The sequence below is a fragment of the Nicotiana tomentosiformis genome, chromosome 11 (assembly GCF_000390325.3).
Source record: "Nicotiana tomentosiformis chromosome 11, ASM39032v3, whole genome shotgun sequence".
In the NCBI taxonomy this organism is placed as follows: Eukaryota; Viridiplantae; Streptophyta; class Magnoliopsida; order Solanales; family Solanaceae; genus Nicotiana; species Nicotiana tomentosiformis.
The window spans coordinates 77172733-77200258 of record NC_090822.1 but is presented as its reverse complement, the minus strand read 5'-3'; the positions used below and the strand labels follow the sequence as shown (position 1 = coordinate 77200258).

General features: G+C 34.7%; 3 protein-coding genes, 1 long non-coding RNA gene and 2 pseudogenes across 4 annotated transcripts; 3 read left to right on the top strand and 3 right to left on the bottom strand.

Moving 5' to 3' along the window:
- The first annotated feature begins 753 nt into the window (after positions 1–753).
- Positions 754–1779, top strand: LOC104090528 (putative protein phosphatase 2C 76). Its single transcript, XM_009595643.3, has one exon. It carries the CDS (start codon positions 754–756, stop codon positions 1777–1779), a length of 1026 nt encoding a protein of 341 aa, XP_009593938.2.
- Positions 1780–7579: 5800 nt separating this feature from the next.
- Positions 7580–8955, bottom strand: LOC104096193 (uncharacterized). The gene is made up of 2 exons (XR_011412102.1): positions 8545–8955; positions 7580–7718 (listed from the first exon to the last, which is right to left on the bottom strand). It is a non-coding gene; the product is annotated as an uncharacterized lncRNA (long non-coding RNA).
- A 1126-nt stretch (positions 8956–10081) lies between these two features.
- LOC117276750 (chitinase 1-like) lies at positions 10082–11588 on the top strand (annotated as a pseudogene).
- A 2829-nt stretch (positions 11589–14417) lies between these two features.
- LOC104096194 (chitinase 2-like) lies at positions 14418–19682 on the top strand (annotated as a pseudogene).
- On the bottom strand, positions 15553–16182 carry LOC138901711 (uncharacterized). Its single transcript, XM_070189493.1, has one exon. The coding sequence runs from the start codon at positions 16180–16182 to the stop codon at positions 15553–15555; it is 630 nt and encodes a 209-aa protein (XP_070045594.1).
- A 103-nt stretch (positions 19683–19785) lies between the features above and the next one.
- Positions 19786–20353, bottom strand: LOC104096195 (uncharacterized). Its single transcript, XM_009602527.2, has 2 exons — positions 19930–20353; positions 19786–19832 (listed from the first exon to the last, which is right to left on the bottom strand). The coding sequence occupies exons 1-2, from the start codon at positions 20351–20353 to the stop codon at positions 19786–19788; spliced, it is 471 nt and encodes a 156-aa protein (XP_009600822.2).
- Positions 20354–27526: the final 7173 nt, after the last annotated feature.

The following is a 27526-nucleotide window of genomic DNA, read 5'->3' as shown; positions in this document are numbered from 1 at the left end:
TGGAAGTCTACAGGATATAAAGTAGAATTCGAATTAGGTTATAGCTTTAATCCCTGATGCAGCCTATTTACCATTGGTTTCGTGGCCTCATTCTTTTTTTTTGGGCCTATTTATTTCATTATTTCAATAAAACGGATACAAAATCTATGTTCTAATTAAAAAATCTGTTTTGCATATTATCTTTCACCCGGTATTCACATATAAGACATGGTTAATTAAAAACTTAATCCTTGCAAATCAAAGACGCTAAAAAAAAAGGTCATCTCTTTCTTTTGAAGGCGTATGTGTATAATTATCCAAATCCAAAAATATTTAATTCCGTCATTGAGAACAGGGGCATATGCAGTATTTTTTAGTAAGCGGTATCAAAATTAAAAAATAAATAAATGAATGAATAAATCACTATAATATCGGTATCAGTTTTTATATTATACTCAATATTTTCATTTTATATACTATCTATATATACATAATTAATAAAAAATTCGACACATGTAATCCTTAATCTATAAGAATTGGCTTAGGTGTAAGCGTTAAGATAAGAATTACATTTATTGGTTTGATGTGTGTACACATAAGTTTTTACCTATTTAAACACAGTAGAATTTTCTTTCAAATCGAGGACACCCTAGTATAGTCAAATATTGAGAATTTTGCACTTATAAGGTAACAACCGCTAGGGTTCTTGCCTCTCCTTTTCCATCAAGACCTCAAAATTCTGAGTCCGCCACTGTCCTGATCTCCTTCGTAGAGATGGCCCGACGTCGCGATGTTGTTCGCAATTCAAACAAGAAACAACAAGTCGGATCTTGGAAGATAATGGGTATTATCATAAGTGGAATTTTTATTGTTTGCTTCATTGGAATATTTATGAACCTTAAGGTACCTAAACCTGAAGAAAAAATTGTTCCACAAGCAACAAAGTCAATTCCAACTAAAAATTGTCACTTTGCCTCAAACAAAGGGAGAAGACCATATCAAGAAGATCGAATAACATGCGATCTTGATCTTAAAATTCCTTTTTTGGGGCGCAAAGAGGTAAGTATTGGTGTTGTGGCAGTATTTGATGGTCATATTGGAGAATATGCTAGTGAAATGGCCTCAAAACTCTTTTTAGAAAAGTTTAAATTTCACCTTAAGAATTACCATAGTCATGAATTTATGGACTTTTTAAAATCCTCTTTAGTAAAAACCATTGAGGAAATTGATGCAGAATTTTCCAAGATTGCTATCGAACGTGAACTTTATTCAGGAACTACTGCAGTTGTTGCTCTTATATATAACAATCATGTTTTAGTTGCTAATGTTGGCGATTCAAAGGCATTTATTTGCTCTCAAAATGATCAACGCGGGGAATTTGCTGGTGATCTCGTTAAGGAATTGACAAGAGATCATAACGCGCTAAGGTTAGACGAGAGGGATAGAATTGAAGCGTCTGGAGGTATATTCAGTCGGACGATTAATGATATTCCTCTGCTCAATGGCCATTTTCCTATGACTCGAGCTATTGGTGATGTTCCTTTGAAAAAATATGGAATTATAGCTACTCCAGAGGTGACTGATTGGATAAATTTAACTTCAAAAGATGAGTTTTTGGTGGTGTCATCTGATGGAATATTTGAAAGTTTAAGTCCACAAAAAGTTTGTGATTTTCTGAATAAAGTAGAGGACTATTCAGATCCATCAATATTGGCCAAAGACCTTATTCTAAAAGCATTTTTAGGAGGCAGCAGAGATAATTTATCAGTTGTTTTGGTTCCCTTGGGATCCCGTGTATGATAAATCAGCTGTTTTTTTGGTTAAAAAAGGCAGCCCAGTGCATAAAGCATTCCGCATTCACACAAAGTAGGGGAAAGGGCCACACCCCAAAGGGTGTGATGTAGACAACATATCCTAATGTAAGCATTTGTGACTACTTTCACAGCTTGAACCGTGACCTATAGGTTAGGCTCCCTTCAAATCAGTTGTTTTTGGTTGGTTTTAGAAAAATATTAGCAGCTCTTTTTTATTTTTTAAATTTTGTTTAATTGATTCTTTCAATAGTTTAATTGATTCTTTCCCTTACCAGTAGTATTAGTAGTTAGTATTGTATTCTATTATAGTTAGATCTTTATTACTACATGTTGATCATTCCACTTGTTATCTTATTATTTTGTTGTGTTTGTTGCTACTGCTTTCTTTATCATATTTCCTTGAGCAGAGGGTCTATCGGAAACAGTCTTTGCCCTCAAGATAAGAAAAAGGTCTGCGTACACACTAACTTTCGCACACCCTACTTGTGAAATTATATTGGGTTTGTCGTTGTTGATGATTCTTTCAATAGTTTGGATACAAGATCTTTTTCTCAAAAATTTGTTTGCATAGTCTTTAATTTTCACAAATTATAACTGCGATATCTTAACAAAAAGCGGGCAACGAAAGAGGAAAAGAAGAGAAAGTAGTAGCCAGAATATCAAACAACCAATTAACATGATGTCAGTTTCAAAAGACAAACCTACGTCTGAATTCAATTACTCATAGTACATTATTAAATGTTTAAAATTATTGTGTTTCACTTGGGATCCCGCAGATGATAAATCAGTTGTTTTTGGTTAAAAAAAACAACTCAACATAAAACATCCCATATTCATGTAGAGTCCGGGAAAGGGTCACACCCAAAATGTGTGACGTAGACAATTTACCCTAATGCAAGCATTTATGGTTGCTTCCACTGCTCAAATCCGTAACTATTAGCAGCTCTTTTTTATTTTTTAAATTTTGTTTAATTGATTCTTTCAATAGTTTAATTGATTCTTTCCCCTTACCAGTAGTATTAGTAGTTAGTATTGTATTCTATTATAGTTAGATCTTTATTACTACATGTTGATCATTCCACTTGTTATCTTATTATTTTGTTGTATTTGTTGCTACTGCTTTCTTTATCATATTTCCTTGAGCAGAGGGTCTATCGGAAACAGTCTTTGCCCTTAAGATAAGGAAAAGGTCTGCGTACACACTAACTTTCGCACACCCTACTTGTGAAATTATATTGGGTTTGTCGTTGTTGATGATTCTTTCAATAGTTTGGATACAAGATCTTTTTCTCAAAAATTTGTTTGCATAGTCTTTAATTTTCACAAATTATAACTGCGATATCTTAACAAAAAGCGGGCAACGAAAGAGGAAAAGAAGAGAAAGTAGTAGCCAGAATATCAAACAACCAATTAACATGATGTCAGTTTCAAAAGACAAACTTACGTCTGAATTCAATTACTCATAGTACATTATTAAATGTTTAAAATTATTGTGTTTCACTTGGGATCCCGCAGATGATAAATCAGTTGTTTTTGGTTAAAAAAAACAACTCAACATAAAACATCCCATATTCATGTAGAGTCCGGGAAAGGGTCACACCCAAAATGTGTGACGTAGACAATTTACCCTAATGCAAGCATTTATGGTTGCTTCCACTGCTCAAATCCGTAACTATTAGCAGCTCTTTTTTATTTTTTAAATTTTGTTTAATTGATTCTTTCAATAGTTTAATTGATTCTTTCCCTTACCAGTAGTATTAGTAGTTAGTATTGTATTCTATTATAGTTAGATCTTTATTACTACATGTTGATCATTCCACTTGTTATCTTATTATTTTGTTGTGTTTGTTGCTACTACTTTCTTTATCATATTTCCTTGAGCAGAGGGTCTATCGGAAACAGTCTTTGCCCTCAAGATAAGGAAAAGGTCTGCGTACACACTAACTTTCGCACACCCTACTTGTGAAATTATATTGGGTTTGTCGTTGTTGATGATTCTTTCAATAGTTTGGATACAAGATCTTTTTCTCAAAAATTTGTTTGCATAGTCTTTAATTTTCACAAATTATAACTGCGATATCTTAACAAAAAGCGGGCAACGAAAGAGGAAAAGAAGAGAAAGTAGTAGCCAGAATATCAAACAACCAATTAACATGATGTCAGTTTCAAAAGACAAACTTACGTCTGAATTCAATTACTCATAGTACATTATTAAATGTTTAAAATTATTGTGTTTCACTTGGGATCCCGCAGATGATAAATCAGTTGTTTTTGGTTAAAAAAAACAACTCAACATAAAACATCCCATATTCATGTAGAGTCCGGGAAAGGGTCACACCCAAAATGTGTGACGTAGACAATTTACCCTAATGCAAGCATTTATGGTTGCTTCCACTGCTCAAATCCGTAACTATTAGCAGCTCTTTTTTATTTTTTAAATTTTGTTTAATTGATTCTTTCAATAGTTTAATTGATTCTTTCCCTTACCAGTAGTATTAGTAGTTAGTATTGTATTCTATTATAGTTAGATCTTTATTACTACATGTTGATCATTCCACTTGTTATCTTATTATTTTGTTGTGTTTGTTGCTACTACTTTCTTTATCATATTTCCTTGAGCAGAGGGTCTATCGGAAACAGTCTTTGCCCTCAAGATAAGGAAAAGGTCTGCGTACACACTAACTTTCGCACACCCTACTTGTGAAATTATATTGGGTTTGTCGTTGTTGATGATTCTTTCAATAGTTTGGATACAAGATCTTTTTCTCAAAAATTTGTTTGCATAGTCTTTAATTTTCACAAATTATAACTGCGATATCTTAACAAAAAGCGGGCAACGAAAGAGGAAAAGAAGAGAAAGTAGTAGCCAGAATATCAAACAACCAATTAACATGATGTCAGTTTCAAAAGACAAACTTACGTCTGAATTCAATTACTCATAGTACATTATTAAATGTTTAAAATTATTGTGTTTCACTTGGGATCCCGCAGATGATAAATCAGTTGTTTTTGGTTAAAAAAAACAACTCAACATAAAACATCCCATATTCATGTAGAGTCCGGGAAAGGGTCACACCCAAAATGTGTGACGTAGACAATTTACCCTAATGCAAGCATTTATGGTTGCTTCCACTGCTCAAATCCGTAACTATTAGCAGCTCTTTTTTATTTTTTAAATTTTGTTTAATTGATTCTTTCAATAGTTTAATTGATTCTTTCCCTTACCAGTAGTATTAGTAGTTAGTATTGTATTCTATTATAGTTAGATCTTTATTACTACATGTTGATCATTCCACTTGTTATCTTATTATTTTGTTGTGTTTGTTGCTACTACTTTCTTTATCATATTTCCTTGAGCAGAGGGTCTATCGGAAACAGTCTTTGCCCTCAAGATAAGAAAAAGGTCTGCGTACACACTAACTTTCGCACACCCTACTTGTGAAATTATATTGGGTTTGTCGTTGTTGATGATTCTTTCAATAGTTTGGATACAAGATCTTTTTCTCAAAAATTTGTTTGCATAGTCTTTAATTTTCACAAATTATAACTGCGATATCTTAACAAAAAGCGGGCAACGAAAGAGGAAAAGAAGAGAAAGTAGTAGCCAGAATATCAAACAACCAATTAACATGATGTCAGTTTCAAAAGACAAACTTACGTCTGAATTCAATTACTCATAGTACATTATTAAATGTTTAAAATTATTGTGTTTCACTTGGGATCCCGCAGATGATAAATCAGTTGTTTTTGGTTAAAAAAAACAACTCAACATAAAACATCCCATATTCATGTAGAGTCCGGGAAAGGGTCACACCCAAAATGTGTGACGTAGACAATTTACCCTAATGCAAGCATTTATGGTTGCTTCCACTGCTCAAATCCGTAACTATTAGCAGCTCTTTTTTATTTTTTAAATTTTGTTTAATTGATTCTTTCAATAGTTTAATTGATTCTTTCCCTTACCAGTAGTATTAGTAGTTAGTATTGTATTCTATTATAGTTAGATCTTTATTACTACATGTTGATCATTCCACTTGTTATCTTATTATTTTGTTGTGTTTGTTGCTACTGCTTTCTTTATCATATTTCCTTGAGCAGAGGGTCTATCGGAAACAGTCTTTGCCCTCAAGATAAGGAAAAGGTCTGCGTACACACTAACTTTCGCACACCCTACTTGTGAAATTATATTGGGTTTGTCGTTGTTGATGATTCTTTCAATAGTTTGGATACAAGATCTTTTTCTCAAAAATTTGTTTGCATAGTCTTTAATTTTCACAAATTATAACTGCGATATCTTAACAAAAAGCGGGCAACGAAAGAGGAAAAGAAGAGAAAGTAGTAGCCAGAATATCAAACAACCAATTAACATGATGTCAGTTTCAAAAGACAAACCTACGTCTGAATTCAATTACTCATAGTACATTATTAAATGTTTAAAATTATTGTGTTTCACTTGGGATCCCGCAGATGATAAATCAGTTGTTTTTGGTTAAAAAAAACAACTCAACATAAAACATCCCATATTCATGTAGAGTCCGGGAAAGGGTCACACCCAAAATGTGTGACGTAGACAATTTACCCTAATGCAAGCATTTATGGTTGCTTCCACTGCTCAAATCCGTAACTATTAGCAGCTCTTTTTTATTTTTTAAATTTTGTTTAATTGATTCTTTCAATAGTTTAATTGATTCTTTCCCCTTACCAGTAGTATTCGTAGTTAGCCTATTATTAATCATTCTGCTTGTTATTTTATTATCTTGTTGTTGTACTGCTTGTTGCTACTTGCTACTGCTTTTCTTTTCATTTTTCGTTGAGTCCGGAGTCTATCGGAAATAGTCTTTTTGCTCTCATGGTAAGGATAAAATTTGCGTACACACTACCTTCCCCAAACTCCGCTTGTGAGATTGTTGTTGTTGATTCTTTCAATAGTTTGGATGCAAGATCTTTTTCTCAGAAAATTGTTTGCATAGTCTTTAATTTTCATAAATTATAACTGCGATATGTGCATAACGAAAGGAGAGCAAGAAAAGAGGAAAAGAGGAGAAAGTAGTAGTCAGAATATCAAACAACTAATTAACATGAAATATTTGTTGAATGCGACACCAAATTAATGTCAGTTTCAAAAGACAAACCTACATCTGAATTCAATTACTCATAGTACATTATTAAATGTTTAAAATTATTGTGTTTCACTTGCATAGTAATGTTCCTAGGACCAATGGCAGAGACACCCTTTTACTTTACAAGGCACGTCATCTCACACTTTCTTGCTCGCGCAAAGACATATAAATTATTTTCGCTTGCAAAATAATAAAAATAAACATCAATCTGAGAAGAAAAGTAAAATCTTAGAACATATACCGCCCTAAACAGGAACATACAAGTTTAGTTTAATAAATTACCACTTACACAAGATCTTGTGTATGCTAATTAAGCCGCTGCTGCACAGCACAGAAAGGCTTATGGAGCTCTATTTCCAAATACATTTCTCTTAAACTTTACTCCAAAAGGTGTGACCTGTGTTTCACACAAGTTCAACCCGTGCCATACTCGACGAGGCAAATATCGTCGAAAATAGAATGTATTTGAGCTAAAATGAGGCCCTTCTAAGACTTGAACTTGAGCAAAACCAGGACGCCAGTCATCACTTCCAGCCAATTTAATGTAAAGATAGCAAATTGGCGATTCGACACATTGAGCAGTGACTTGGAACTGATCTGTAATACAAGCTTGAAATGGTTTTCTGGGAATATCATCAAGAACTTGTGGATCGAATGGATCAAGCCTTCTCAAATGCTTGGAATTCAAATGGTGCACTAAAATGTCATTGGATTTTTCATCACCAAACCTTAGGCTTACATGGTTTGAGGTTTCTGCACCCTTTGTACATGTTGTCTCTATTGTCACAAAATAGGTACATTTCTCCTGCAATTATCAGGACAACAATATATTTTCAGTCAAAACCAACTTAGTAATTTGCAACATTACTATGTTACGGATTCAGTAAAGTGAAAAGTGATGATGTACAGGATCTTTATTTTTTGGGGTTTAAGTTATATACACGGAGAGTATGACGAATTGCTTTTGTATTTTCAGTGTAATTTAACATGTTAATAACATATTATTTAATCTATATATCTTTCATGTTACAAAATCATGCTTGCTACAAATTTGTTACTCCTATGTTCGAAGCAAAGTTGTTGTCTAATTATTAGACCACGAATTACAAATGTCTGAAAAAGTTCAGTTGTTATTTCACATGGCAATCCACACAGTGGCATACGCGGGAATTTTCATAAGCAGTGGCAATATTTGAAAAAGTGAACAAATGAATAAATTACTATAATGACAAAGCAGTGTTATTTTTATATTTATACCCAATATTTTAATTTTATTTATTATTTATACATGCAGATTATAAAAAAAATCGGCGAAGCGGTGTCACATGACACCATTTCAAGCTACGTTCCTACGCTCCTGAATCCACATCGATTTAATGAAAGTGAAGGGCCTAGAACAATGGTAACTTAATTACCAATGGCGTAAAACACTATTACAAATTGTCAAGCGCAAAAGTTAAACTCTAATATTGTAGGTTGTCTATATCACACCATATGAGGTACGGCCTTTCTCCGGATCCTGCGTGAATACGAGATGCTTTGTGCACCGGGTTGCCCTGTGTATAAAAGTTAATCCTTAAACAAATTCATATGAATCTTCAAATTGTGAAAGTACTAATAAATTCTCCTACCTTCTTCTTTGTTGAAAAGCTCTCACTTGTCGCCTCGATGGAAACCTCCTTCCCTAAAGCAAGAAAGATGAAACTCATGACGAAAATTGATGTTCCAAACTTCCTTAACATCATGCATAATCTCTGAGTTTTGGTAGAAAATTAAAATGAAGCACTTAAACACTCACATGTTATTTTATATGATTAGAAGTACTTTGCTTCATATGGGCAAAAAGGAAATATTCTTGGATGTCTTGAATTCTTGATTACTTGAAGATAATAACCATCTTTTTAATAATCTTCTTGTTTTTTTGCTTTCTAAGATAAAGCATAGATTCTGGCGACTAATCAAATCTTGAACCAACCTTTAGAGATCCTTTAACTCAATACTTTCAGTTTCATCACAAAGATAAGCCTTTTGATTAAATCTGATAAATATTTAATAAAGGGATAAAGAAAATTTAGACAGAAGAAACTATAAATAATAAGTTTGGGTGAACAGGCTACTATGCAGATCCAAAATAAAAATATTATAAAAGGATTTTTTTTAAAATTTTGTGCCGAAGAAACTTCGTTTATGTGAGTGTAATTAGTTTCAAACTCGGATAAAGAAAGAAAGTTACAGTATGTTGATAGGCAACATAAAGATGATTCTACTATAATGAAAATGGATATAGAGAATTCATCTAACTAGTTTGAGACCAAGTGCTAGTTGATTGATTTTATCTCTGAAAAATAAATATGGCCTCATGAGAAAAACTAATTTGAAAAGTAAATATTCCATTTTTTGTATTTGTGTCACTCGAAGATAGCATTTATTTGCCTCAAATAAATGAATCCTTCTTCCCGAAATGAAATACAACAAACAAGGTTGCGTACGATAAACCCTTGTGGTCCGGCCCTTCCCCGGATCCCGCGCATAGCGGGAGCTTAGTACACCGGGCTACCCTTTTTTTCTTACTGTCTCAGTTGCCGACACTTGGCGAGAGGAGGCAAAAAAGCTGCAATATTGAGTTAACATTTACTCCAGAGTTGTCTATACGACTGTCCAAATTGGATCAGATTGACGAAAGATACTAGTATTAACTTGTGCCTAAGAACCACTCCTTAATACAGGGGCAGATGTAGTGTATATGTTAATGAGTTCATCTGAACGCAAACCCATTAGTTTTACCTTTCAAAAACCCAGTTTTCTGGCCGAACACCATGGATCCTATAATTTGTTCTGATCCTATGAACACAGATTGTTGGGTACTAAACGACACCAAATAAAGTGTGCGTTTTCTGCAAAATTTGGTACACAGTTTGAAGGAGACAAATGCAAAATGACTCGTTTGCATTCGTGCACTAAAGAGCAAATGCTGCTGACCAAATCCAACACAATTTAAAGGAGAAAAAAGCTCGCCTAGTTTCCATGGTTTACCTTTTAGATTGTCGCAAACGTTAAAAGCTGCTTGATACAAAGATCTAGTATTAATTGAAAAAATCAGGTTTTCTTTAGCATGAAAGAAAGATGTTAACTAAAAATGAACTCTACACGAAAACGGCAGATACACATATGACTCAACTTATACTCCAGACAACTTGGTTAGAATAGTTTAATTTAAACATTTTTAAGACATCTACTAATACCTAACCTTAAGGCACGAAAAGGGAGTTTCACTTACCTAAGAATATTTAATTAAGCCGTCTGCAGAAGATGCCAAGAAGAACAATGCCAAGCTTCCAGCTGAGACATAATCTTTTATATATACTGATGTTCACCAACTACCAAACCAGGTCTGCAAAAGAAATGTTAGTCACAAAAGAACAAACAGAAATTAAGCCTTAAATGATGGTCTGGATAACAATCTAACAAATGACTTGTCAAAGGACAAGTATTTTAATCGGCATTTACTTTGGTTAAATATCAATAAGAAGTACAAGGAATCCTTCAAAGTTCAAACTCCAAGAAAGTATGAAGCCCTTCAAATTCTGCATCTCTATTCTTGTCCTTCAATCTCTCGACTATTTCCGCTACCACTGAAGCAGTTCCAGCAAGCTGCCCTGGAGTTTTCAGAGAATACATTGGAGCTCTATACAAGAATGTCACATTCTCTGATGTCCCGATTAATCCAAATGTTGAATTTCACTTCCTCCTCTCTTTTGCTATAGACTACACAAATCATCAGAACCCACTAACGGTGACTTCCTGGTCTATTGGGACACTGATAACCTAACACCTTCTCGGGTTTCTTCCATCAATGCCCAGTATAAAAACGTTAAGGTAGGACTGAGTCTCGGTGGTGATACAGTGCATGGTAAAAATGCCACCTTTGCTCCTACTTCAATTACTTCTTGGGTGAGAAATGCAATATATTCAGTCAGCAAGATAGTGAAAGAGTATAACCTGGATGCAATAGATATAGATTATGAGCATTTTATGCCTATAAAAAGGGCACAACCATTACTCAATTCCTGCAGTACTTTGAAACCCAGAGCAGTAACTATAAAGGAGGCAAGATTCTTGTGAGTTTTGGAACTAATAATATTGGTGGCTTGTCTCCTAAACACGGATTCTTTGATGCATGCACCATACTAAGGAGTCAAGGAAAACTTCATGGTATCTTTATTTGGTCGGCAGATGACTCTAAAAAGGATCATTTTATATATGAAAAGCTGTCACAGGATCTCTTAGCAAGTTCAATTTGAATATATTGCAACCATTTAAGATAATCCTTTGTAGGCCATGACAAAAGATAAAATTAAAGCAGAAGAATGTTGTGTTTTATCTTGGAGGATTCTCTGGGAAATAAACATGTTTGAGGTAGCACTCTTACTGTGGTCTTACAATCAAGATCTTGATGCAAACAAGTTCAAATTTATAGTTCCCAAAAGTGATAAAACTTACTCTTTGCAGGAAAACATTTTTTTTACTATAGTTTGTAAAAGGATTAAGATCAAGCATTTCACCAAATTGCATAAGCTGTCAATTAGACTGACCATCAGCATTATTCAGGTCTATTCATTTATGACCCATTGTAATTGTAATGCCTCTACTTGTGTACAAATATATTTCAAATGCAGTAGCATGCTTGGATATAAAGGTAAAGACTAATAGGTACCTGGTTTCCCTAATTTGTGCCTTAAATTAGACACCTAGAAAATATGCAATTGAGAAATTTCCATTTTCAAAAGCAAGCAATCCCTTCAGTATCTTGAGTAAAGTAAGTAAAACATACAACTTTATTGACTAGCTTCCAGTTCTACCAGCATATGTCCTATATGTTGCCCAAGCCCTTTGCACTTCTCTTCATCAACCTCATAACTGTCAATACATTTGGAGCCAATATTCATCCAAAGTAAACTCTTCCTTTAGCTCAAACTCAAAGAAGGCAGTCAAACTATGTTAACCCAGAAACTCAGACAAGCAAAACTCCGTGCATATATTAGCTAAAATGTTGCTCTCACCAAATAAAGCAGATTAGAAGAAACATTTTCCAGTTATGAAGAAACTGAATATGAATGTTGTTTTGCTAACCTAGGCAAATGGACCGACTGGGTTTAACTTTAAGAGATATATCATGTGAGAATTAGGAAGAAATTGTGCTACTGTGTTATACAAGTGAAAAACCACCACTTAAGAGTCCATGCATGAGCCTTTGAACCATCCTGTGCAATAATTTCTTCCAGCCTACTCTTTAAAAACAAGAAACAGGAAAAAGACAACTCAATACCCCATAAGTTGTCATGTCAACTGTCTAAATTCGATCAGATTGAGGAATGGTACAATCAACTTGAGTCAACGAACCAATACTCAATATCATCTCTGCTGATTCTTATGAGAGAGCAACGATGGTTTTGAGGTATCCCCTAGCAAAGTAGGTAAGTTACATTTTATATGCATTTCACCTTTCTGAAAACCCAGGTTCCTGGGCAAATGCCATGGTAATCCTATCATTTTTTCATTTTTATTAACATAGAAATATACGGCTATGACACAGCTACAAATGAAGTTCTTTTTCTGAAAAATTTGGAGCACAATTTGAAGGAGACAGACGCAACATGACTCAAGTTTGCCCTTGTCTCTAGAAAGCGAATGCTGCTGATTAAGTCCAACAGAATTTGAAAACGCCAAAATCGTTACAAGTAGTTTTGACTGCTAGAAGTGTAAACTTATTACTACTTTTTAGATTGTTAGAAATGTCAAAGGCCTGCTTGAGACAAAATTAAATACATCAAAAATTAACAGATTCTCTTTTGCCTGAAAGAAAGATGTCATCTGTAAATGCACACTACACCAAAATGGTGGATGCATATATGACTCAGTTTTTTTTATTTTTTACGAAGTAATTGTTTTCATTAACGGCATCAAGAAGATGCATAAATTACAAAAGAGTGTAGCAATTGTTAACTCCTTACAAATGTTTATACTAGTACTAGGGAGCTAACAAAATTCAAAAAACTATCAGGGGAGTCAATAGGGGAAAGATAAGCCCAGTTATACAAGTACATGAAGCATCTGGCCTTGAGTTTGTGAGGAGATGTTGATACTCCCTCGAAATACCTGCTGTTTCTTTCATTCCAAATTCTCCATAAAATAGCTGCTGGTATCATCTTCCATACTTTCCTGATGTTGCTTTCAACTTTCCAGTAACTCCAAGACTCAAAAGCATCCCTGATATTATGTGGCATGACCCATCTAAGCCCAAAGAGTGATATAAACATGCTCCATAAATCAGTTGCAACATGGCATTGAAGGAAAAGATGACTGTGAGTTTCTGCCTCCCTCTGACACATGTAGCATCTATTCACAATCTGAAAATTCCTCTTGGCTAAATTGTCTTGTGTCAGACAAGCCTCATAAAGTGCAGTCCAGTTGAAACAGATGACTTTAAGTGGCAACTTGATTTTCCATATTAACTTCCAAGGCCATTGGTTAGTTATTACATTGTGAGTTCCTGCTAACTTGTAGGCTGCTTTGACCGAATACTTTCCTCCAACTGAACTACCCCATTTGAACTGGTCCGGTACTAGAATGTTGCTTGAAAAATTGTTGAGTGATGAAAGAAGTCTGAGCAGATCCTCATATTCCCAATCTTGTAAATTCCTTCTAAAAGTTATGTTCCATGAGTTGCCCTCTCTGCACTGATGAACTGTTGAGTCTGGATCAATAACCATTTGAAAGATAGCAGGGTAGTCATTCCTTAGGGGTGTGTTGCCTAGCCATTTGTCCTTTCAGAATTTTATTTGTTGTCCATCTCCTACTGCGAAGTGGTGGTTTTGTGAGAACTCCTCCCAGAGTTTGCAGATGCTCTTCCAAACTCCAACTCCATGTGGCGCTCTAGATAGCTTGGTGCACCAGTGGCTTTGGGTTCCATGCTTGGCATTAACAACTTTCTTCCATAGGCTCTGCTCCTCTTGTGTATATCTCCATAGCCATTTCATTAGTAAGCATTTGTTGTGCAAAGCTAAGTCCCTGACCCCTAGTCCACCTTGGTACTTTGGTAAGATAACTTTAGACCATTTTACTAGGTGAAACTTGTGACCATCTTTAGTCCCTTCCCACAGAAATTTTCTTCTGATCTTGTCAAGCTGCTTCAGGACCTTAATAAGCATTGGAAAGAGTGACATCTGGTAGGTTGGGATATTGTCTAGGACACTACTGATTAGAGTTAGTCTTCCACCCATAGATAAATAATGCAGCTGCCAAGAAGCAAGTTTCTTTTCAAATTTCTCAATGACCCCACTCCATATAGCTTCTGACCTGAACTTTGCCCCTAGTGGAAGTCCCAGGTAGGTAGTTGGTAAACATCCAGTATTGCAGCCTAAAATTCCAGCCAATTCTTCTAAATTATGCACCTCAATAACAAGATAAATTACACTTTTGAGCATGTTAATGTGAAGGCCCGAAATAGCTTCAAATATAAGAAGGGTTAAATTTAGATAGAGCACTTGACTTCTGTCTGCCCCACAGAAAATCAAGGTGTCATCTGCATAGAGCAGATGAGAAATACTGACTGAGCTTCCTCTCCCAACATCAAAACCTTTCAACCGTTGCAACTGCTTAGCTTTATCCAACATCTTACTGAGTCCTTCCATTGCTAATATGAATAAGAATGGTGAGAGTGGGTCTCCCTGTCTCAATCCCCTCTATGGAGAAAAAAAACCGACTGGGCTCCTATTGATTAGAATGGAGTACTTCACAGTGGAGATATTGAACTTGATCCATTTTAACCATCTTTCCCCAAATCCCATTTGCCCGAGAATGGAAATGAGGTAGGTCCAATTTAGTTGATCAAAGGCTTTTTCTATGTCCAGCTTACATAGGATCCCTGCATCCCCTTGCTTTAACTGCCAATCAAGGACCTCGTTTGCTATTAGTGAAGCGTCTGTAATCTGCCTTTCTTGTATGAATGCATTCTGTTGATTTGAGACCAATTTTCCCATTACTTTCTTCAACCTTTCTGCTAGGATTTTAGCTATGATCTTGTACACACCGCCAATTAGACTAATTGGTATGTAGTTCCTTAACTCTATTTCCCCTTTCTTTTTAGGAATGAGCGCAATGAAAGATGCATTACAAGACCTAACCATCCAACAATGCTGGTGATAGTAACTCATGGTTGCAAGTATGTCATGTTTAATGAACTCCCATGAGTGCTGGTAGAAAGCCATTGTGTACCCGTCGGGTCCTGGTGCTTTGTCGGGAGCACTAGAGTTGATTGCTGCAAGAACCTCCTCTTCATTGAAAGGTGCCTCCAACCCCTCATTTTCTTCTTCTGTAATGGTTGCAATTTCTTCAAAATTAGCAGATGGCCTCCAACTTTCCTGCTCGGTGTACAAGTTTTCATAAAAATCCAATGTCTCCTGCTTTATCTGCTCCCTATCTTCTATGATCTCATCCCCGATCATGAGTTTATTTATGCAATTGCTTCTTCTATGAGAGTTGGCAATCTTCTGGAAGTATTTGGTGTTTCTGTCTCCTTCCTTGAGCCAAAGACACCTTGATTTTTGCCTCCATGAAATTTCTTCTGCTTTGGCTAATTGCTACAATTCTATCCTTATACTGACCATTTGATTCGCCTCAGATAAAGTCAATTGTCTGTCTTCTGCAACCTGTTCTAGTGCCCTGTTTTTCCTTGTTTTCACCTTCCCAAACTCTTCCCTGTTCCAGGTAGTGATATCCTTCTTTAGGCTTTTTAGCTTTTGTATAAGGATAAAATCAGCTCTACCAGTGAATGTGTAATTCTGCCACCAACTCTTTAGTTTGCCTAGAAATTCTTCTGATTGAAGCCACATGTTTTCAAACTTAAAGAAGGAAGGGGTTGCATCCCAGTCACCACTCTCCAAAATAATTGGTCTATGATCTGATATCACCTTAGGCAAGGCAATCTGTCTCACATCATTAAAAGAGTCATTCCACTCGTTGGAGATAAGGAATCTGTCAATTCTCGAGGCCTGCAAACAGTTATCTCCCTTAGACCAGGTATATTGAGCCCCATGTAAGGGTAAATCAATAACATCTAGGTCCTGAATAATTTCAGAGAATAATTTCATTGCCTTTGATCTACTGGTACAGTTCAGCTTCTCACTCTCAAACCTAACGACGTTGAAATCACCTCCCACTACCCAGTGATCTTCCCAAAGTCCCCTTATTCCTGCAATCTCACTCCACATTACTTCTCTCTCTGGATTGTTGTGTGGTCCATAAATTCCTGTGAATCACCATCTGAATGCTTCGGCGGTGCTTTCTAACATACAAGAGATGGAATAAGACCCCCGGTGTGCATCTAATTTGACCCACTTTCTTTTGTCCCAAATCACCACAATCCCTCCCTTGGTACCACTAGCTTTTAACTCCACCCAATCAACCCATCTATTCCCCCATAATTGTTGAATAATTCTAGTAAAGCAGTCTTCTACCTTAGTCTCCTGCAAACACACAATATCCACTCTCCATTTCTGAATGAGAGATTTAGTGGTGCTTTTTTTCCAATCCTCATTCAACCCCCGCACATTCCAACTCAAGATTTTTAGCTTCATCCAGAACATGAATGGTATTGCCTACCTCTCAACCCCTAAACCTGTTGCCCTCTTATGTCATCCCACATGCTAATCTTTTCCTTTCTCCCTCTCCTTTATTCCTCTTCTCCTTCCCTGCCTTTTGTTTTGATTCCCGTTGATGGATTTGGACTTGTCTTCGCTGTTCCATCCTTAGAATTATGTGCAGAAGATCATGCTCGAACCCTGTCGCATTGACTCCAAAGGCCTTGCACGCCTTGACCATAGTGATTTTGGTCAATTTTGAAGTCTCGATTAGGGATGGAGTATCAATAAGTTGTGCGCTGGGACCTCCCTCATACCATGTCAGTGGGAGGGCTTCGCATACTGCCTGAGAAGAAAAATCTGTGTCTAAGCTAGTTGTTGGGACCATATCTAGTGTCGGCGAATGTATGCAATGTAGACTCTCTCTTCTGGGATCCCTTCATCATCTGCGTCTGAAGTGGTGTTATCTGGATTCTGTTTTACCAAAGCCATGGGGCAAGATTATGTCATGATCTGCTCCTTCGAGGATGAGGGTTCAGCTGCCAGTTCTTTTAATTTTGAAACATTTGGGTCGGGTTTAAGCCCAGTTACCCTCCACACTGTTTTCTCGTTAAAAAGCTTTGACTCCTTTGACTTTCTTGATGTGGTCTTCTTGTTAATTGGGCTTTTTTTTGTAATATTCTTGATCTGCTCCTCGGTCCGTGTATTGTGATTGATTTGAAAGCCCTTTACCCTTTTTATCGGAGACCAATATAGCTGGTGGCCCTTTACCTACTGGTTTACCAGATGAACCAGCATTCAAATTGAAGTTGTCAACCTGTCCTTCTACATGTGATATTGTACCTGATGCAAGGTTCCTGCCAACATGTCCTTCTACACAGTCTCATGACTCAGCTTATATTCTAAAAACCTTGATTAGGATTATTTTAAATTTTAACATTTTTAAGACATCTCTCCATACCTAGCACAATCAGTACAGCAGAATGACCTTGCTGATAGAAAAACGAACATGAGATTCATGCCTTGTCAACCTTGAGCTAATGAGATAGAGTTTCAATTACCTAGAATATTTAATTAAGCCGTCTGTAGAAATGCCAAGAAAGATAATGCTTGGCTTCCAGCTGAAACATAATCTATAAGTGTATAGATGCTTACAAAACCGGGTCTGCAAAAGAGATATTACTCACAAAAATACAAATAGAAACTAAATCTTATATGACAGTTGGAGAGGCATACAACAAATACCTTGTAGAGGGAGAAATATTTTAATCGGCATGTACTTTGGTTAAATAGCAACAAGAAGTACAAGGAATCCTTCAAACTCAAAGAAAGCATGAAGCCCTTCAAATTCTGCATCTCTATTCTTGTCCTTCAAGCTCTCTTCAACATTTCCCCTACAACCAAGGCAGATCCAGCAGACTGCTCTGTTTCAGAGAATACATTGGAGCTGAGGGCAAGAATGTCACATTCTCTGATGTCCCAATTAATCCAGATATTGAGTTTCACTTCCTCCTCTCCTTTGCTATAGACTACACAAACACAACATCACCAGAACCCATTAATGGTGACTTTCTGGTCTATTGGGATACTGATAATCTAACCCCTTCTCAGGTTTCTTCCATCAAGGCCCAGTACAAAAATGTTAAGGTAGGATTGAGTCTCGGTGGTGATACAGTGAATGGTAAAAATGCAACCTTTGCTCCCACTTCAATTACTTATTACTTCTTGGGTGAGAAATGCAATATATTCAATCACTAAGATAGTGAAACAATATAACCTGGATGCAATAGATATAGATTATGAACACTTCAATGCAGATCTAGATACATTCTCTGAGTGCATCGGGCGACTGTTGTACTATCTTAAACAAAATAATGTTGTCTCTTACACGTCAGTAGCCCCATATGCAGATGATTCAGTTCAAGAGCACTATTTAGCTCTCTGGAGAAAGTATGATCATCTAATTGACTATGTCAACTTCCAATTTTATGCCTATGCAAAGGGCACAACCATTCCTTAATTCCTGCAGTACTTTGAAACCCAGAGGTATAAACTATGAAGGAGGCAAGATTCTAGTGAGCTTTGGAACTGACAACAGTGGTGGCTTGTCTCCTAAACATGGATTCTATGATGCATGCAGCATACTGAGGAGTCAGGGAAAACTTCATGGTATCTTTATTTGGTCGGCAGATGACTCTATGAAGGACTGTTTCCTATACAAAAAGCTGTCACAGGACCTCTTAGCAAGTGCAATTTGAATATCTTGCAATTATTCAATATAATCTTTTGTAAGCCATGACAAAAATAGAAAAATTGGAATGCAAAGAATGTTATTGTTTATTTTGAAGGCTTCTATAGAAAATAAAATGTGTTTGAGGTAGTCCTTTTATTGTGGTCTTAACATCACAATCCTGAAGCAAACTATTTCAGATTTACAATTCCCAAATGTGCTAAAGCTTACTCTTCACATGAAAGTATTGAATATTGTTTGTTTAGTGCATTCCATGAAAGAGCAGTTATAGGAGAAGTACATAGAAATATGAGGATCAAAATAGGATGTAAAATGTAAGGAAATATGGAAATAACAGCCGACTTCCCTTCGATAAGTGCTTGTGGTGATTTTTATCAAGTAACACAAACACAGTTGTTTCGTACAAACACACTCTCACTATCCAAAAAAATCAGAAAGCTAACCAGTCAATCAAACAGTGTTAGATCCATATATTTCAAATTGAATCATAACTCATAAAGAATTACTCAAACAGTTATATCAATACAGCTTTAGCAATAATATCCACAAGGGACAATTTTTCGCAGGTATTACATTTCAAAAAAAAACATTAGTCTGATCCTCACAATTAGTAGCAACACAAGAAACAATCTTCATACAGCTGAACTAATTCAATTACTTTTCACCTTTAATTCTCCTCTTTTTACTCTTGTTCTCATTACTCTGCTCTTCTGAACCAGCATTGTCTGATTTATTTTTTTATTTTATTGAGAATGACTTTGCTTATGTACAACTATAAAGTACCAAGTGAACAATTTTTTTTTCAGGATATGAAAATTGGCACATAAATTCTGATTTTTTTTTTCAGGAAATGAAAATTGGCACATAAATTCTGATATGTCAAATAAACTTTGTTAGATCCATAATCATTTGAAATTGAATCATTTTTTTTTGATAAGGTCATTTGAAATTGAATCATATCTCATTAAATATAACTCAAACTGTTATATCAATACAGCTTTAGCAATGATATCCACAAGGGACAATTTTCCTACATAAAAAAAGCATTACTATGATCCTCACCAATAGTAGCAACAACAGCAGCAACACAATTTTCATACAATTCAGCTAACTCATTCACTTTTCACCTTCAGTGCTCCTCTTTTTACTCTTTTTCTTATTACTCTGCTCTGCTGAACCAGCATCTTCACCCTCACTGTGATTCCTCTTCTTCCTTTCCTCCTCCTCCTTAACCCTCAAATCTTCTTCCACTTTCCCCACCACCTCACCCTCATTGTCACCAACAACCTTATTTTTCTTTTTCTTCTTTTTTTTGTCCCTGCTTATCATACCATCTTCCTTAACTTCCTCGAACTCCGATTCCCTCTTCACAGAGCTATCCATTTTAACAAACTCCAGCTCATTTTTCTTGGATTTTGTTGTCTCTCCTTCACTTATATCGAGCCGTTGCTCGGTCTTGATCAATTTCTGATCCTTATCAAGCTTCTTGCTTTTCTTATCAAGACTGTTGCTTTTTTTGCTTTTTTTGCTTTTTTTGTGGGAAAGCGTCATTCTTAACTACATCTTCAGCCTTTATACCAACTTCCCTGATTTTCTTAATTCTTTCGGAAATTTTCTCAACTTTGATAGAAAGCTCATTTTTTGCACTATTTGGTCTGAGTTTCTCATGAAGCTGAACAAGTTGGTCGAACGAATCGGTAGCACGTTTGATATAGACGGAGAGAGAATGTGAAGCTCCGTTTTCTGATGCAGCAAATTTGGAGAGCGATTTTGCTGCTTGAAAAAAAAATAAAAAATTGGGGTTGTGGATGTTAATTTGCCTGATATTGTCTTCATTGGGTTTGAGATTTTGCTTCAATTTTGGTTGCTACGATGGTGTTGTCTGCTGCAAGGGCGGTGGGCCGGTCGAGTCACAGGACCGCGAGCCAAACGGGCCAGAACCGTTCGGTCCGGTTTTAGTGGGTGTGGATCGGTGTCGTGGACTGGTCATATAATTTGGGCACATCAGACTCGGGACCGTTTAGCCCGTCAAGTAAGGGACCGACCCGGTTTTTTACTGGGTCAAACAGTCCCAACCGCTATTTTAAAAAAAAAAATATATATATATATAGCCGTTGGGCTGTCAAAAATAGCCGTTGGCTATTTATAAAATAATCATTTAACCCTCAACTTTGTTTTAATCCCAAACTTTTTATAATTATACTTTTTCCCTATTTTCAACTATAAATACCTCATCATTCTTTCATTTTTTCTTACAAAATCACCAATCTATCACAATCTCTCTCTAATTTTCTTCTATAATTGCTTACTTTATTGTTATAATTTGTGAAACAATTGTGAAGTTGGTGAATTGAAATCTTCAACGATAATCAATTTTCAACAAGTTGTGCATCAATTCGGTAAACTCGTTTCAACTCTTAAGTTTTAATATTATAATTTTGTTTGTTTTATTTATTTTCTATATTATACTATACTATATATAGCATATCGAATATACCTTATATATATATACTATACTATATATACATCTTTTTAACATCCTTTTGTCTCTAATATCTATTTATTTATTTTTAAAAATATATATATATGTTGGGCCTACTTAGCCCGCGGGCCGGGATCATTTAGCCCGGGACCGTTTGGTCCCGGGCCCGGATCGATCCCTATAAAAAATCCGTTTAGCCCGGATCCGTTTGGCCTGTTTAATTTGGGACCGGCCCGGGACCGGACCCATGACCGTTTGGACCGGCCCACTTGACCCGTTTAAGCCCGGGATCGGCCCACTTGCCAGCCCTAGTTGTAGGGCAAGGCAAGTAAAGCCTTTGCCTTAGGCCGCCAAATATTTATGGCCCAAAAAATATAAAGCACTACCTATATTATATAATATATATTCCATATTTTATATTTATATAATTATTAATAAAATATTTCAAATTTTAATAATTGTTAAAATTTGGCAGCCGTAGGATTGAGTAAGTTAATAGGATAAATTTTTCTCAAACTAAATTAAATAATATATTCTTTTTTTATGTGTAGTCTTTTTTATGTTTCTCACGATTTTATTTTCTAATTTCAACTCAAATTCTCTAAATTAATTGTTCCTTTTTGTCACATTTGATTTATCCACACGCCAGAAAACAAGTTTTTTTGTGTCTTATCTTTTTTAATTAAGTAATCCCCGAGACAAATGTCGTAAGGTTCAAAACATAATGTATAATGGGCTCACCCTTTTACTATTTTCATTTAAGGGAAGAATTCAATATCATGTGACGTGCGCCTAACCCATACATCATGAGTTGCGCTCTTAGCACTAGATCAAAGTCATGTAGGTTTTTTTGTGTCTCGATATTTTATGAATTTTATAAAAGAAGTTTAATGTTCTTTTTATATACTAACTTTAGTGTACATGCGTTATACGCATTTTTGCATCTATTATAAAGAGTATATAAAATATAGAATAAATGAATTATGTGTATTAACAATTGACATCGAAAAAATATAATATTTATTTAAATTAAAAAATAAATGTTACATTGATGAATAGTTGAATGCATAGTTATTCGTTATCGTTTAAACTTGCAACGATTAAGAATTTAGGTAGATTATTTATATATATTTTTATGAAGATAAGCATGATATTTTGTATTTTTGTATATGACCTAATCTCTTTTATGGACGATATTATTGGTGTAAGGAATACTACTCCAAGTATTAACTATTATATATACCATATATGGGTGGCAAATGGGCGGGTCAGGTCAAATATGGATGGGTCGAAAATAAATAATGCAATAATGAAAAAATTAATAAATTATCCGACCCCATCCATATTTAATACAGATAGAAAATGGGTTAACTGGCGGATACTATGGATATCCATACTATCCATTGCTTCTTGAATATGATCACTTTTGGGAGAATTCCTAGTCTCCCAAACTCGAGGAGCCCCCAATTTGTGTCTTTACAAATATAAAAGTTAAACACATTATTTATCCATTGGTTATCCATTTTCTAAGTGGATAATATTGTTCTTATTCATATTTGACCCGTTTTAAAAAAATTTAAATAATATAGATGGATAACTGATTTTTTATCCATTTTGTCACCACTACCATATAATATGTATGTTTATCCTTACTAAAATGTTCTAAATTTAAGGGTTTTTTGGATTTGGTTGAGGTTTTTTGAATGAGTAAATAAATTATGATAAAAAAATTTCTCTTATTAATTAGTACTTTTATCTTCCTCTTCAGGTTTGATGTTCCCTCCTCTACTATATTTATTTCATTTTTATGCTTCTAATAATTTAACTTTTCAATGCCAAACTATTTTTTCCCCTAAAAAAAACCTACTTTTGTTGTCTCTTTTGATTGATCTATAAATAGGAAAGTAATTTTTTTTAACTTGTTATATTAATACATGAATTTTATGAAATAATTCTAAGGCCTCTTATTATAGTTTGACTTTATACCATTAATTTCATTGATTCGTCTCTACGGTTAGCTATGAAATTTTATTTATTTAATTTTGTATTTACTTGAGGATGCTTGGATATATTTTTTTCTCAATCTTAGTGATTACTCTACTTATAAGTCGAGTCAGTCTAACAAAATGACATTTAATATTCTTTAATTATACATCGTATTACTCAAAGTTTTGACCATCAAAGAACAAAAGTTTATATTTCAAGGCATGTTTAATGAATATTGTTTCCTATTTTTCCCTTCACCTGCTAGGTTCCTTATGTTTTATTATCTTAATAAAATTTAGTGGCTTGGAATTGAAGATACTCTTTAAAGATGCACATTGACATATATAACCCTTTTTAAGAGAAATTATGTAATTAGTTACTCGCAAAATGTGACCAGTGATACACGATATCTATAAAAAGTAACAATTAAACCATATCAAATTTTATATATATTAAAATAATTGTCCGCACTATAAAAAAGTTACAAAATATGATTTAATACGTCTATAATAAAATTTATGGCCAAAGACTATAATATATAGTAATACACCAATGATAATAAAGTTGTCATAATTGGTTTCATATTTGATAGAGTAATTCTTTTCAGAGTTAATTTTATACTTGATAGAGTAATATCTCTCTCTAAAATCATTAAAATATATATTATTTAATTTCATTTGCCTAAAGAGTATCTAACTTATAACATCCAAATAATAGATAGTTACTATATTCAAATTCAAATAATAGAGGCGAACGACATTTCGCGAACTTCGTACATAGTTTAAAAAAAAATTAATAATTATATTTTAATAGATTGCAGAGTTTTAAATATTAAAAAAATAATTAAGATCCTAAATATTAGGAAAACAGTTAAATGACTATTCCTATATTAGAAAAATAATCAAATGATTATTTTGTTAAGTGTTAACTCTTTTTTAAAAGGGGTAAAATGACGAAGGATATTTTGCTAAGGGTTTTCATATTTTTAATATAGTATAGATATAGATAGAATACACGTTATGCGTGTATACTCAATCAATACGCATAAAACTTTAAAAACAAATATATAAATATGTATTAAACTGCGTACACTTGCCATGCAATTGTTAATTATCATTTTAAATGTATTTCTAGAATTTGATATTGATTAAAATAGTATAATAATTATGGACAATAAAATAATTTATACATAATCATAGTGTTAGTTAGACTATGTATTTAAATTTTGATATATAATTTTAATAGAAAGAGTGTTTGACTAAATGCCCCACTTGTGAAAAACTACTAGGTTTGTTGTTGTTGTTGTTGTAGTGTTTGACTAAAGGGTAATGGACTTACTATTATATATATGTAGAGGATCAAAACATATATTTTTTAAAAAGTCTTTCTCTATTTTTATTTTGCTAAAATAATTTAATTATATAAAACTAATTTGTGTTAATTTTATGACCGGTTATAAACTTATAACTAATATTAAGGAAAATTTCTCTATTTTTTTTAATTAAGACATTAATTTATATACAATTAAGATATTAGTTCATTGAAAATTTAGAAATCAATTGTAATATCTAACATATAAAATATTAACGATAGTTATCATTATATCTAACATGGAATGTATATTTATGTTGATATATCTACTTCTCATAAGTGTATAAATATTTACCACTAATAAATTTTTTTAATATAATTTAAATTATTAATTAAAAAAAAAAAACTAACGTATACTGTGTGCATATGGAAAGTTTACCATAAATTGATATAATGACATTATTCTTTTATTAATTGAAAAGGTCATAAAATTTAGGAAATATTAAGGACTTCTTACCTAATTCAAATAAGATTTGATTTAGTAAACAAAATTTGACTTTGATTTTAAGGTTCTAAATATTAGGAAAGTAATTTAAATTATAATTTTATCCAATATAAAACTAATTTTTAAAGGGTAAAAAAGGCGAATGACATTTCACTAAGGACCTTCGTGCTTTTAATATTGTATAGATTTTGGTTTTAGGCCACCAGTTCTGTTGAGCCACCCCTAATTGATGATCAACAATTATTTACAAACTACTGCCCCACCATGGACGTACTGTTCAACCAACTTGTCACAACCCTATTTTCCCCTACGTATGATGTCGTGATGGCATCTAGTTTCTAAGACTAGGTAAGCCTAACAATTTGCGGAATAACTGAATAATAAAACTGCAACTCAAATCTAAACATGTAATATAATTCTATAAAACTATCATTCAATAATTGCAACTCCTAAAACTCGGTGGAAACAAGTCACAAGCTTCTAAGAGCAAATACTAAGTTCCTCTATACATCATAGTCTAAAGAAAAATAAGGCAAACAACATAGTAAGGATAGAGGGGGACTCCGAGGTCTGCGAGCGCTGGCAGATATACCTTGAAGTCTCCACGAGCGATCCAACTCACTGGTATTTGAGTTGGTGGAAAGAACCTGAATCTGCACAAAAAGATGTGCAGAGTATAGTATGAGTACGCCACAACGGTACCTAGTAAGTGCCAAACCTAACCTCGGTAGAGTATTGACGAGGTCAGGTCAGCGAAGAAAAGTAAGGCAGAAGTAATAATAATATTTTGAAATGACTGAGATTTTAAACAATAAGATGTTTCAGAAAATATCAGCACAATAAATATAGGTACACAATAGGGGTACTCCCGAGGTACCGCCTCGTAGTTTCAAAGTAAATATGCAGTACATGGGGATCTCCCGAGGAACCGCCTCGTAGTCCCAAAGTAAATATGCAACAGGTAATCGAAAGGAAACACAAATTTTCAGCAAGAATCTTACAGTTAAAGATTTAATTCAAATCAAGTAAAGCATGTAATTCAATTAAGCATGTTGCACAAATTGCAAGTAAGAATTAAGGCATGTAGGCATGCGATACTAGGCTATACATAATCACTACATATGTTAAGGCAACTCAGTTAATGTATTTTAAAAGAAAATAATCCCGTTAATGTACTTTAAAAGATGACAAATCAGCAAAAATCGAATTTTTCATATTAATCCCGTGTACGTACTCATCACCTCGCGTACACGACGCTCACATATCACAAACTGTTACAACAGTACCAAATCCTAAGGGGATTTCTCCCACACAAGGTTAGACAAGTCTCTTACCTCAAATGTCGCTCAATCAATAAGTAAGAATGCCTTTCCCTCGACTTTCCGACTCCGAATGGCCCAAATCTAGCCAAAAGTAATTACACAACATGAATACAACTACAAGAAACTAATTTAAATCATGAAACTACGACTTTAGCAAAGAATCGAAAATTCGGCCAAAACGTCGACCTGAGCCCATATCTCGGAATCAGGTAAAAATCACAAAAATATAAACACCCACTCGACTACGAGTTCACCCATACCAAAATTACCAAAATCCGACACCAAATCGCCACTAAATTCCTTAAATCAATTCTCCTAATCCCTAACCTCAAACTCCCAATTTTTACCTTAAATACACACTAACTAGGTGGGAAATCAACGAAAAAATAAGATTATTGATAAAAAATAAACACAAGGGACTTACCTTAAGAAATACCTTGAAAATGCTCTCAAGAATCACCAAAATCCAAGATCAAAATGTCCAACAATGATAAAAATCCCGAGCCCTTGAATTAATAGAGTCTGCCCAGTGTTTTCGCTTCTGCGGATCACTTGACCGCATCTGCGGTGCTGCTTTTGCGGAAAATGCACTGCTTCTGCGGTTTTTCCCAGGCTGCCTTACCTTCGCTTCTGCGATTTCCTATCCGCTTCTTCGGCTCCAGCGCACCTGCAACCTCCTTGTCTGCATCTGCGGTCTCGCAGATGCAGAGTTGTCTTCGTATCTGCGACTTCTGCCCTTACTGCTCTAGCACGCTTCTACGCCCAAATGCCTGCTTTTACGAGCTCGCACCTGCGGTCAATCTTGCGCATGTGTGATTACACCAAAACCAACCTAGAAAATCTTCTAAGTCCAAACATAAAATTATCCGCTAACCATCTGAAACTCACTCGAGGCCCCCGAGACCTCAACCAAATATACCAAACAGTCCTAAAACATCACACAAATTTAGTCGAGCCTTTAAATCATATCAAACAATGCTAAAAATATGAATTACACATTGATTCAAGCCTAATGAACTTCAAAGTTTCAAACTTCTACATCCGACGCCGAAACCTATCAAGTCAAGTCCGATTTACCTCAAGTTTTGCACATAAGTCATAATTGACATTATGGACCT